A 14,196-nucleotide genomic window follows, 5' to 3' on the forward strand; every position below is an offset into this window, starting at 1 on the left:
CTTAAAAAAAGAGTGGATGTATTTGACTATTTTGACCTTTTAGTATTTTCAGTAATTAAACACAATTTTATATAAAGGCAAAATAAATTTGGTTTTCATATGACATCCTGCAGTTTGATAGGCTAGCATAAATTTTATTATACTAAATGTAACCAAAATAGTGGAACTAGGCCGTGTGGTTTAAAATAGTATTGTGTAATTTAAAAACTTTATCTGCAAAGTTTTGTAAACAAATAAAAATCATTCACGGAGTTCCTGTACAGCCAATCAATGTTTGAATTACAAAAGTGAAACATCCGGTTATAACTTAAGGTTGTTAAAAACAGGGTTCCCGCGGCCTCCTGAAATTCCAGGATGTCCTGGAATTCTCCTGGAATTTGAAAAAAAAACCAAAAGTCCTGGAATTCTCCTGGAATTTCAAAATTTCTACTTAATTCTCCTGGAATTTTGAAAAATCTCCTGGAATTTTCGCGCGTAACGAATTTTCCGTGAATTTTTTGTGCATTTTCGGTATTTTGTTTACGCCGCCGCTTAGAGTTTCCGTTTTTTTTTAAATTCTGCGCACATCGGATGTTGGTTTAAAACTAGATTTAGCCTTGGTCTATATAATGGTCCGTCTGGCGGGATCTTCGATTATTCAAGTGTCAGCTATTGAGTTTGATTCTTCGGATGTTCATTCATATTTCATTTTGACTGCGTCATTGTGAGAGATTTCTGGATTCCACTTCCAGTTGTGAACTATTGTGTTTACATTCCAATTTAACATTATGCCGAATTTCAGGAGGCCGCGGGAATCTATGTTTGCAGCTCTGTTTAATAGGCGTGACTTTTTTTTTTTTTAATGGGAAATTTCGAGTAGGCCTAGGCCAAAATCTAGTTTTTGCGCAGCTAATTTGAATCTACAGTCCGATAGGCTTTAGATCACGACAGGGTGGAGGAGGGAGGACCGCTGGTTGGGTACCTGAAGTGAACTCTGTGTGACCCGCTAGTGATGTCATCAGCAGTGTACTACAGGCCAACTGTAAGCTTAGAATCTTAGATGAACTCAAACTGACCCCGCGCGACGGTGTCTAGCTGGAGGAAAAAAAATACGCTACCGGCAAAAAAAAAAAACTATCTGAAATTCTATTTTTGGCTGAAATATTTTAAATTTTTCAAGTATTAGGGGTCGTCCATAAATGACGTCACACTCGTAGGGGGAGGGGGGTCCGTAATTTTGTGACGGTGTGTGATGCGGGGGGGGGGGGGGGGGTTCAGATGGTGGGACGTCACACTTTTGCATCATAAAAAGCAATGTTAGAAAATGAATTTTAGCCGTTATTTCCGTTTAAGAAAACTGTTTTAATAAATTGTAATAGGAATTGATCAAAATACTCTATGTTGACGGCGTTCTGACAAGATTTTGGAAAATATCGATGTTTTAAGAAAAAATCAACATCAATTTTGAGAGGGGTTGTAGGCTGAGGTGTGACGTCATTTTAGGGGTGGGGGGGGTCTGGCTTTTTGTGACGAAGTGGGCAGGAGGGGGGGGAGGGTAAAAATCGTCAAAAAAGCGCGACGTTTCCAAAATAGAGTTTATTTTTAGTAGGACAAATCTAACCTACTCAGGTTGGTCTACTTGTTCATCAAATGATAAAAAGTTAAAATTACAGTTAGGCTATTTACTGTTTAAGGGGGCAGATACACCCAGAACATGGTTACCTTACTAAAAAATTTACCAAAAAAAAACTATTAGACTTACAGTTGCCAAATTTGGTACCAGTATAGCTTACATAATCTATTATATGGCAAATGTAAGGAAATAAGTTTATGTATGAAGTAAAGATTTTAAAAAATAATAATTTTAAAATGTAAGTCATCCGCGATATAAAAAAACGACCCCAACTGTAGAACTAATTTAAACCAAAGTATCAAGTACACAGCTGTAACACTTTCAATGCATCTAAAAGACATGTATGGCTATGGTATGAACCAGTCTCATGTTACTAACCATTATGGTTTGTCCATAACACAAATTTGAAAAATGTGCTAAAATTTTGAGAAAACAGCAGAACATAGCCCTACATATCTAAAAAAGTATAACACCTAGGTAAAAGATTTTGGTTCATACCATAGCCACTACATCAGGGAATGTGTGTGTAAAGTTTTATCACAATCGAACAATAATTGTGGAAAATAACTGGAAGACAATTTGCAAACATGTCGTTTTTCGCAAACTTTTCGTATACTAAAAAAAGTTGATTTTCTTCCATGAAAACAGCCAATACACTCCAGCTTAGTAAGGATGGCACTGTTTTTCAGATTCTTTCTCCTCAGCACCTAATTCCTAGTGCTTTCTGACCTGACAAAGAGTCTTGAAAGCCCAAAATGTCTGGTTTTTTTTGTTTTTTTGTATACGACACATCTGCGGTTTAGCAGAATTCCAACAGTTATCCTGGATGTTTGTCTATCACCCTCAGCAAACCATCAGAATAGTGTTCCATAACTAAATATAGCTTCTGCCATTGCTATAGAAGTCTCCAATTATTACAGAATGATTCCTTTTCTTTTGGAATTACTTCCCTATCATGTTGCTGAGTGACTCATTCTGGGTTTGGGTGTAGTTATTGAGTCACTTTGTTACCTCCTATGTCTTAGCAAGGACTTCTGCAGACTGGTCTTATAGCTTCAATGACTTCTGTAAGGAGGTAATAATGTGTTCTATATGGTATGACCATTGGCATTGGTGTTTTTACTTTATGCAAGTCCATTATAAGGCAAAAAACTAATCTGACCTTTCCGCGCCTCGGCTTTGCATCACAAATGCAGTTCATCTGTTCACAATATTTTAAAAAAAAATACCAACAGCTGAGAGGATAAGCTTAGAAACAACCAGATTATCTGTTTCATTTTGTATTATTACAATTTAATATGCATGAACTGGCTAGCCCTTTCTTTCATTTCTAAGAAACAGTTACATCAATGACACACAAGTGTGATGAAATAGTTTCTCAGAGAATTGCTGTCTATACTAATTTTATAATTTATTATCACATTATCAACATAATTTTCCAGATGGTTGACTTTAATATTTAGTTTTGTTTTATTCAGCATCACCATTGAGAAGTACTTTTCCTATGTATAATTCTATTTAGTAGAATCTTGAGTCTGCATCAATGTATATTATATTTTTTGTTTTGACTTTGTGGGTGTGTCCACCTGGTTACCAAATGTAAACAAACTTTTATTTTTATTTATGTATTTTTATTACTCAGCAAGGTAGTCTGTTTTATTTTAAATAAACATAATCTATGTCTTTTTCTAGTTTCACTAGCTGTAGATTGCATATAACAATCTTTTATACTTAGAAAACTCACTTTCTATATTAGTTTAGTTTTAGTAAATTTTAATACCTCAACCGTGAAATGTGTCATTATTCCAAGTATAAAAGAATAAAAATATTAAATAGGAAGTAGATCTATTTTGAAATAGGGAGTAGCTAATTATTCTAATAGTAAAGGGAGTGTTTATTGTTTATATTTATTATTATATCGTTCGTTTCCGAGTGTTGTAAAAGGCTTGCCGTCCGACATTTTCCCCATTTTTACATTCTGACGGACTACCCCTACCCACTTTGGAAGCTAATAACTAAAAAACTACTTCACTCAGGTCAAATTAATGCATACAGACGGATAGAGAAATGGATTCTGAATAAAATAACATTCACCATACAACAATATTCGAAAAAAACGATTTTTCAATGATTCTGGGTGTACCTGCCCCCTTAAGACTCCCATTTAAATCACAATGCCATGTCCATTTTTAAAAGACAAGACATGGTTTCAGCTGTTCTGTTTGTTTATAATTGACATTGTTAGTATGGATGATGACATTGGTGAGGGGTTAAGTCACTTGACACTGGGATATAGCTATGATTGCTAGGCTCAATATGTTTCTCAGTAGCAAACATCTGAATTAATTTATAATTATTTTACTAAGTGAATTTACTCACACTATTTCAGTAATCATTGAATTGAAAACAAAAGTGCAAACATATAATTGATTAACATTTTAAATTAGTTTATTGCTGAAATTGTTTTCTAATATTTTTAAAGTTGTGAAATTTTACTTTTTTTTGGGGGGTGGGTGGGTGGGATAATAAAGAAGAACTGTTCAGTGTTATTTAGTTGTTTAAGAAGTGTCACATTTATATATTTAACTACTCATTGGCATAAGTGGGGGGGGGGGGGGGCTGATGAAAAGGGATAACATTTTTGTTTACAAAAAGCTCATTTTATGCTGAAGTATTGAATTATACAGAGTCAAAGTTAAGAAAAGAAACTGCTACAAGACTACACACTGATTCAACTTTTCTCTACCTCAATTATGTAGTACAAAGATAAAAATTGTAACAGGATAGTGACTGGTAAAAAGTGTCACCAAATTTTCCAAAGGGGGGAGGAGAGAAAGGAGAGATAGCAATTTTTTGAATAACAATTTATAAATGGGAGGGGTGGCGTGCAAAATTGAATCTATTTTAACTAAACTAAATGGTTTAGAAACAGTTACTTTTAAAAATTACAAATGCTATGCTTCATAGCATTTTATAAAGACCACTTCCTAATTAAGGACTGTCAAATAGGTTAAATTATGTCCTGGAATTTTGGTTTTTTCTCCTGGAAAACTCCTGGAATTCTCCTGGAATTTCAAGTTAACTTTGGTGTAGGAACCCTGTAAAAATAAATAGAAATGTAGCCTTTAACTCAAAAAAATTTTTCAAGTTCTCTGGATTTGCAACTTTTATAACATTGATTGAAAAATATTAAATTTCTGACTTATTTTTTGGCTTAAGTTTTTATTTTTTAAGTAGCTGATCCGTGCATGTCCAGAATCATAAGAAATAATTAAATAATACATTTATTTCTTGAACTGATTGTGGAACTAGAACTGGATATTACTGGATTAGATATGCATTGCGTAGATAGATCTAGAGACCAATGTCATTGGGTAACAGTCCATATTTTGCTAGAAATAAAAACTAAAAAAAAACAAAAGTAAAATGAAAAATAAAACCTTGCAAATACAAGAACTAAACAGTTGTTTCTATATTTTCAGACCAATCATCAACTCAGGTCGCCACATATTCGTTTCCCACCCCCTCCCCCCTTCCCGCCAGACGACCCAGAGACTGGTGTAGCCAGCACCAGCAAAAACCTCCCTGGAACATCCTCACCTCCCCTCCCACCCCCACCACTCCCAGTCTCCCCACCCACCTCCACCCCCTCTACCCCCCTCTACCCAAGGCTCCCCCATCTCCCCCCCTACACCTATCAGTGAAATTGAAGATGAAACTATAACAAGTCTAGAGACAAGTTTTGAGCACAGGCACTCACACAGCAGCCATTTTGATGCAAAGTCTCGGGAACCAATCAAAAGAACAGTTTCAAGAATATCAGGTAGGCTCCAACTACTGACACATTATCAAACTTTAAATATGGGGCTGTGAAAAAATGGTACTTAGATCTGTGGCCAAGGCTAAACTCAAATCTAAATCTGTGGCCAAAGCTTATCTAACTCAAACTTAAATCTGTGGCCAAAGCTAAACTAACTGAAACTTAAATCTGTGGCCAAAGCTTATCTAACTCAAACTTAAATCTGTGGCCAAAGCTAAACTAACTCAAACTTAAATCTGTGGGCAAAGCTAAACTAACTTAAACCTAAATCTGTGGCCAAAGCTAAACTAACTTAAACCTAAATCTGTGGCCAAAGCTAAACTAACTTAAACCTAAATCTGTGGCCAAAGCTTATCTAACTCAAACTTAGACCTGTGGCCAAAGCGAAACTAACTTAAACCTAAATCTGTGGCCAAAGCTAAGCTAACTCAAACTTAAATCTGTGGCCAAAGCTAAACTAACTCAAACTTAGATCTGTGGGCAAAGCTAAACTAACTTAAACTTAGATCTGTGGCCAAAGCTAAACTAACTTAAACCTAAATCTGTGGCCAAAGCTTAACTAACTCAAATCTAAATCTGTGGCCAAAGCTAAACTAACTTAAACCTAAATCTGTGGCCAAAGCTAAACTAACTTAAACCTAAATCTGTGGCCAAAGCTTAATAAACCCCATAGTTGTGTTTCTGTCTCACATTTATCAATCTTTTTTTCAAAACATTTCCATCAGTTACCTAACCCACCAGAAAATATAATACCATAGATAGATAATGCTTCATAAGGATAATAATTTTAAATACTGATATACATTGTGTGCATATTTATATTATTAATTATCTTGATTATTGGGTTAAAAAATGTAAGAGATATTGTAATATAGATATAAAAGTAGATTTGTTTAATTCATTTCTTGAGTGAAGGGTATAGGCAAAGAGAGTTTGGGGTAATTTTAATATACTCGTAGATGGAAATACATTTTAACCCCTAACCGCTGTATAAGAAAATCCTGTGTATGACCCCTAACTGCTGTATAAGAAAATCATGTGTATGCCACTGATTAACCCCATACCACTGTATAACAAAATCCTGTGTATGCCACTGATAGAGACATTACAATTGACATCAGCTTCCTCTTCTATGTTGGATCAAATTTGAATGTGAATAAAAAAAAAAGTATTATTGGGCCCAGTAGGACCAGGAGGAAGTGATATTCCCTGGTGTGTGTGTGCTGGTGTGTGTGTGTGTGTGCTGATGTGTAGAATACCAACACTGCTTGCTGTCTTATGTTGCCAGTCCCATGCCCCTATGATGCATGATTATCTGCTACCAGAATCACATTTCTTTGTGCCAGTTTTAGCAACATTTGTTCAGTGAATCTGGTTTGTTTCATTCTACTAACAGCAATTTACTAGCCAAGGATATTAAGATATTAAGTTATAGCTGCTCAAATAATTTTTTAAAAATGTTCTCAGAGAAATCACATGTTACTAGATCAATGAGGAGAGTCAGTGTAGTTGTTTTCTTTTGACCAGCAAAAATGTGTAACTAGATCAATGAGTAGAGTCAGTGTAGTTGTTTTCTTTTGACCAGCAAAAATGTGTAACTAGATCAATGAGTAGAGTCAGTGTAGTTGTTTTCTTTTGACCAGAAAAAATGTGTAACTAGATCAATGAGTAGAGTCAGTGTAGTTGTTTTCTTTTGACCAGAAAAAATGTGTAACTAGATCAATGAGTAGAGTCAGTGTAGTTGTTTTCTTTTGACCAGCAAAAATGTGTAACTAGATCAATGAGTAGAGTCAGTGTAGTTGTTTTCTTTTGACCAGCAAAAATGTGTAACTAGATCAATGAGTAGAGTCAGTGTAGTTGTTTTCTTTTGACCAGCAAAAATGTGTAACTAGATCAATGAGTAGAGTCAGTGTAGTTGTTTTCTTTTGACCAGCAAAAATGTGTAACTAGATCAATGAGTAGAGTCAGTGTAGTTGTTTTCTTTTGACCAGAAAAAATGTGTAACTAGATCAATGAGTAGAGTCAGTGTAGTTGTTTTCTTTTGACCAGAAAAAATGTGTAACTAGATCAATGAGTAGAGTCAGTGTAGTTGTTTTCTTTTGACCAGAAAAAATGTGTAACTAGATCAATGAGTAGAGTCAGTGTAGTTGTTTTCTTTTGACCAGAAAAAATGTGTAACTAGATCAATGAGTAGAGTCAGTGTAGTTGTTTTCTTTTGACCAGAAAACATTTTTGTGTTTTGACTTTCTTAGACAAGTGTTATTCCCTGTTTAGAGTTATTTACAGCTAGGCTAACATGAGGTTCAGCTAACCTTATCAGGTTGGGTGTAAATCTTCTTTTGTCTGGTCTCAATAGCTCAGGATAAAATTAGCTTAGTGTCATCTTTTTCACCATTTTTTTTTTAATTTTATATTTTTTTTTAGTTTGAAAAATTTGAATTTTTTTTTTAAACCCCATTCAATTTTTTTAGCTTAGAAAAATTCCTGTGGTATTACCTCCTGGTAGTTAATGTATGACAGCAAGCCCATAGATTTATAAACTGTTGCTTTTTTTTTTCCTTTTACTTGTCTACTGTAAACTTTGTTTTTATTGTAAGATTATCCTAAACATTTTTAAAATATTTAGGCAGAATGTAATTTTTTTAATAAAAAGTGTTTCTGTAAATCTTAAGAGATGTTTTACAGCTCATGAGATTTGGCTACTAGTTTTATTTATTAAATCGTAGGCCCTATAATAAAAGAAGCGTATAAATATTTTCCTAGTTTTTATATTATATGTTTATAATATATACTATATGCTTTTATACTATATGTTTATATACTACCTGATAAAATACTATATGCTTATATACTATTTTAAAAGTAATATTTGTTTCTTGGAAAAAAGACTCACCTGCTTCAAACTTTTAATTTCAGTTGACTCAACTGCCTCAAACTTTGGAGTATTTGAGCAACAGGAGGGGGCTGTTATACAAACAGGTGAGGTTGGGTAGGTTTGTTGTACAGGTGAGGTTGGGTAGGTTTGTTATACAGATGAGGTTGGGTAGGTTTGTTATACAGGCGAGGTTGGGTAGGTTTGTTATACTAGTGAGGTTGGGTAGGTTTGTTATACAGGTGAGGTTGGGTAGGTTTGTTATACAGGCGAGGTTGGGTAGGTTTGTTATACAGGTGAGGTTGGGTAGGTTTGTTATCCAGGTGAGGTTGGGTAGGTTTGTTGTACAGGTGAGGTTGGGTAGGTTTGTTATACAGATGAAGTTGGGTGAGTTCATTTTACAGGTAATGTAGAAAAATGCCAATCCTATCCTTCTGGCATGTATGAACTGTGTAGTTAAGTCTTATATTTACTTCTTGCATCTGTAACAGTGAAAGCTGATGTTCACCCTCGGCCTGTCAGTTACAGCAGTGGTCCAGGGGACAGCACCCATAAGCCCACACAGGGTAGAGTTTTATCAGCAGGCATTAGCAGCACCTCTTTGACTAGTCATCCAGGGGGTTCTCTGGGCTACCAGAAACCAGGGGTGGTCAACATCTACAGCAAGAAGCCCAAAACTACAGCAGTAGAGCCTCAAAGGTTGTCCTCACAGTCTTCTGGCTCCCCACTGTCTGTCAGTACAGCGTCACTACACAGTGACATCTCAACCGCCAGCTCTGATGTCGTGACTGTCAGACCAACACAGCTAAACATCTCCCACGACGTCAAGCCTTCAAGCAGCACCACAGAGAAAAAAGTGAGAAAGCCTTACTACAGCACCCAGCACAAAGAAGATTTCAACACCCTGACCAAAACATCTTTTGCCAAAGCCAAAGCTTTGTTCCAGGACACGCCAGAGTACAAGTCCCAGGACACGCCAGAGTACAAGTCCCAGGACACGCCAGAGTACAAGTCTCAGGACACGCCAGAGTACAAGTCCCACATTTGTCCTGACAGTGGGGAGCTCTGCTACCCTGACCCACACAGCCTCGCAGCTCAGCAGCACAAGAGGCTGTCATCCAGGATGGAGCCTGAGACAACTGCCCCACCCCCTCCTCCCCCACCCCCACCACTTCCTGAAAACAACCATCTGACCAACGGAGCTCAAAAACCTGAGGATGTCATCAAATCTGTCGTCAACATCCATGGAGGTCATGTGACCATCATCTCCACGGGAACCAAACCCAACGGCACTAACACGGGGGAGGCTGTCAACAACACCAGGCCTGTGTCTGGGGTCAAGGCCAGCGCCACACCCCTGGTCAAGGCCAGCGCCACACCCCTGGTCCTGCCTGCCAAATCCTCCGACCCAGTCTCAGCCCTGATGAAAGAGCTCTCTGTCAGGAACAAAACTTTGACCAATGGGGACTCACCTGATGGTCAGCTGGTCAATGGCCACTCCAGCCAATCAGGCCAGGTCTCAGCCTCTATGGTGAGACCAGCATCAGTACATGCGGGACTTGGGATCTCTGCCAACAGAAATGGTGACATACAGTAAGTAGCCACCACTACCAGTGGTGGTTTCTCTTGTTAGTCCAATGGCTGGGTCAACTTGTACTGTAAACATCTTTATTTTCATACAGGGTTAAACAGAATACTATCTGTGTTGTTCATATTTATCTGAATGTACATATCTTTTATTATTTTCATACATTTAGTTTTATTTTAAAGGGAAGCAAGATATGCCTAACATGAAAATTATATCCAAATATAAAAAAAATGTAACATGTAAATAAAATTCTTAATATGATTCTTATAAATAAAAGCTTTTGTAACATTTTAAAAAAGCAAACTTAGGGGCATTTGTGTAAGATGTATTTTCTGAAAACATTTTAAATGTCATAGGCCTACTTTAAGGCAAAAAACTGTTCAATGTTCAAAGAGTTTGGCATGGTTGAATGGTAGAGCTTTACCACTGCTAAAAGTCTTAAACTCAAGTCTATATGACATCCATCAGACGGGTACATGACTATCGTTAGGGGAAATCAGGGTGGCTGTGCCTAGTGCGGACCACGCTATCCCCCTGTTTGCAGAGGTCATTGAAACCGATGAACTCAACTTCATGTGTCGTGGGCATGAACAGGAAAAGATTAAGATGAATAGCTCTCTATTGTCTAAAATTAGTAAAATATAATAACAAAGTATAGCTAACATTGAACCTAATTAATGGGGTACAATATAACTGCATTTAAAAGGTTGTTAATATGATGGTTTCTTAACTTATTTTATTTATGACCAGATCTTCCAAAGTTTACTCTCGAAGTTCCAGTAGTTCATCAGTGGGGTCATCAGTGGGGTCATCAGTGGGGTCAGGGTCACAGCCTCGCACACCTGAAGAAAGTAAACATAACCTCATTGCTGGTGAGTGCTGGCTAAAGAAAATATGTACAACTGTTGTTAAAATAGCTGTTAAGCTTTGTTGCAAAAGAAAATATGTACAACTGTTGTTAAAATAGCTGTTTAGCTTGGCTGCAAAAGAAAATATGTACAACTGTTGTTAAAATAGCTGTTAAGCTTTGTTGCAAAAGAAAATATGTACAACTCTTGTTAAAATAGCTGTTAAGCTTTGTTGCAAAAGAAAATATGTACAACTGTTGTTGAAGTAGCTGTTTAGCTTGGTTGCAAAAGAAAATATGTACAACTGTTGTTGAAGTACCTGTTTAGCTTGGTGGCAAAAGAAAATATGTACAACTGTTGTTAAAATAGCTGCAGAGTGATGTCAACAAAAAATCATAACTCAAGTGTGATGTTTTTTTTATAATATATGTACAGATTAACTTGGGCACTTTTTAAAGTATTAAGATATTTTTTTATTGACCATCCAAGGACAGAGAAATGTTTGGTCTAAAATATAGATCAAGTTTACATCCAGCCCCCCCCCCCTCTTGTTTAGTGGTACCTGTATATGGGTACACAAGATGATTAGTGCTTTATTTGGTTTGATTTCATGGGCAGTAGAAACTAGATGATGATGTGTCCTGTTGTTTTGATAGATATACAGTCAGCTGTCAGTGGCTCATCCAATCTCTCTCTAAGGAGGGCAAAGGTTAGAGGTGAAGGGGTTAGCATGGTGTACCAGTCAAAGAAAGGTGGAGGAGGACCAGGGGAGGCTAAGGTAGGTTCCCATCTGATGATGCTAAGGTAGGTTCCCATCTGATGACATTGACCTTGCTATCTCACATCCAACCCTACCCTGATATAATAAATGATACATAACATTGATAATTAGTTGTTTGTTTGTTTTTTAATCAGTAAATAATGTGCCTAATTTATTAATTTACTATTGCCCAATTTTTGCAATATCTAATGTGGCTGATGTTTTTATTTACTTTTACAACTAGAATGACCACAGGCCACTTACTGGTGACTTTGACCCCAAAAACTTTCTGGATAAAGTTGAGAAGGTGGACGCTACAGGCCTGGTCATCCCAGAGTGGAGGCGCCAGGTGTTGGCCAAACATGCTGCGGAGAAGGCGCAGAAAGAGTTTGAAGAAAGGAAAACTGTAAGTTGCTGGGCTGCAAAGGTCTAGATAGATCACTTGACATTTTTAATGGTTTTAATGTGGTTACAAGTCTAGGTAGATCTCTTGACATTTGTAAAGGTTTTAATGTGGTTACAAGTCTAGGTAGATCACTTGACATTTGTAAAGGTTTTAATGTGGTTACAAGTCTAGGTAGATCACTTGACATTTGTAAAGGTTTTAATGTGGTTACAAGTCTAGGTAGATCACGTGACATTTGTAATTGTTATAATCAGCACATAATTTACTTGAACAAAAATGACAATATTTGCAGTTTGTTTTCTTTAAATTAATTTTTAGTCTGTATATTAATGTTAGCTGTTTACAATGACTAAGCTTTTTATTGTTAAATTTCAAAATTATCCATTGAAACAGGTTAGGAATCAGTACAATTACCAAAATTATCCATTGAAACAGCTTATGAATCAGTACCATTAGACAACTTCAAAAAAAGTTATCTGTACATACACTTGTTTAAATAAAAATCATCATATCAATCTTTTGTTGCTGAACCTAATCAACCTTAACGTTATTGGAGTAAATCTAAAACAGAGGCTAAATCTTCAGTAGTCGCCTACAAGATAGAAACTGTAGAAGGCTTATTTCTCTGTAACTGAAGTAGTGTATTTTAAATAACATTTGCATATATTGTGTGAACTGTACATCTGTTTCTTACTTTTTATTTCTTTTACCATCTGCATGATTGTCAGGTTGAAGATTATGAGGAGAGATTCAGGAATGTACCAGCATGGAAAAGAGCACTTATTGAACGGAAAGAAGCTCAGGCAAAGTAAGTTATTTCCCTTTAACTACAACATATAGGAAGCTCTTATAGTTATATCCCTTTAACTATAACATATGAATTTGGTTTTGGCTTAATAATCAAAATAAAAATACATTTAGTATGGTTTTTTTTGTAAAATAAGTTTACTGGCTATATAATCAGAGAGTAGGGATTCTATAAATATGTAACACTTGTCCAAACAAATTATTATATGCTGATAAGTTGTTGTTTTTTTTTATCAGAGAAGAAGCAGCAGCAAGCAAGAAATGAAAAGCTGTGTCAAAGACCAGGATTTAGTGTTGATTTAGTCCTGGGTTCACTTTGTAGTTTTGTACAGGTCATGTACACACCTGTTGACCTGTGTACCTGGCAGGTCGACCTATTCTGTGATGTAGCTCTAGGTCTGGTCAAAGATGTGTCCCTGAGTTCGTTGACCTGTTGTTGATGTCTTGTGGTAGCGCTTGTAATAAAATATCTGTAGAGCCCCACAGCATAATATGAAACCAAATAGACAAATGGTAATGTGCTATTTATAGATTTATGTTGATGGTATCTTTTGTTATAGTTATTTTTTTTTAAATATATAGCTCAGGTAATTATTACTTTGCCCAACCACTAAAATAATAAATTATTATAGAAACTGATGTTTAATATGAAAACTTTTGTCAAGATTTGACAAAACAAAACTGTTCAGGAAATCAATGTTTTATTCACTGTTACCTTTAACTTTAAAGTGAGAAATTGAGGTAACCTTAGCATAATGTTGTAGCAGTAGACAAGATTTCTACTTAACTTGCCCCTCAGTAGCTGAGGCTAAACATCAGTAACAAGTTTATTCTTTCTTGCCTTTTATTCATAAAATAGCTAAAGATGTTTAATAATGTAATTTAACAGCATGTAATTTTTTGTGTAACTGTGTTATCATTATTTGGACTATAATGAATGGAATAGGTAAAAATGTTTAAAACCAGCCAATGTTTGTTACTTGTAATAATAACTTTATGTGTAGAATATTCATTGTAACCAGCAGTTAAAACACCTCAATCTTACTGACAGATAGTTGTGAAAATGTGAAACTTTTATTTACACATTAATTGTGAAACTCTTATTTACACATAAATTGTGATTTAATTCATTCCAACCTAATAATTGTAAAACATTTTAAAAACTAATTTACTTAAAGCTTAACTGGCATTTACTTTTTTTGTTTGAAGTAACCTCAACATTCCAAATCTTATTTTTGTATTATTTTAATTTACTTATTTATGTTTATTGTGCATCTTAGCAAAGTGTGCTTAGGTACTGTACTATATTCAAACCTTGTCAATTTACACAATTATTGTGGACAAACATTCCTGTTTATCTGGCTTTCATCACTTTAAGTGGAAGAAGCAGCACAATTCTACATGCATTATTTATGAGAATATAATGTATATATTTACTGTTACACTTTGATTACTCTGTTTGATTATTACACCCCCCCCCCCC

At 35.7% G+C, this 14,196-nt stretch overlaps 1 protein-coding gene across 1 annotated transcript in view; it reads left to right on the top strand.

Annotated features, from left to right (window-relative positions):
* LOC131929620 (espin-like) overlaps positions 1 to 13,428 on the top strand; it is a 55,664-nt gene extending 42,236 nt beyond the window's left edge. The window contains 9 exon segments of the mRNA XM_059285916.1: positions 5,095 to 5,268; positions 5,270 to 5,435; positions 8,349 to 8,411; positions 8,796 to 9,897; positions 10,643 to 10,764; positions 11,397 to 11,518; positions 11,745 to 11,906; positions 12,635 to 12,714; positions 12,951 to 13,428. Of these exon segments, the coding sequence (XP_059141899.1) occupies positions 5,095 to 5,268; positions 5,270 to 5,435; positions 8,349 to 8,411; positions 8,796 to 9,897; positions 10,643 to 10,764; positions 11,397 to 11,518; positions 11,745 to 11,906; positions 12,635 to 12,714; positions 12,951 to 12,978 (2,019 nt within the window). The 3' untranslated portion in view covers positions 12,979 to 13,428.
* The last annotated feature ends 768 nt before the right edge of the window (positions 13,429 to 14,196 follow it).

Source organism: Physella acuta, unplaced genomic scaffold (genome assembly GCF_028476545.2).
Source record: "Physella acuta isolate Inbredline_101_S28 unplaced genomic scaffold, ASM2847654v3 ptg001656l, whole genome shotgun sequence".
Classification (NCBI taxonomy): Eukaryota; Metazoa; Mollusca; class Gastropoda; family Physidae; genus Physella; species Physella acuta.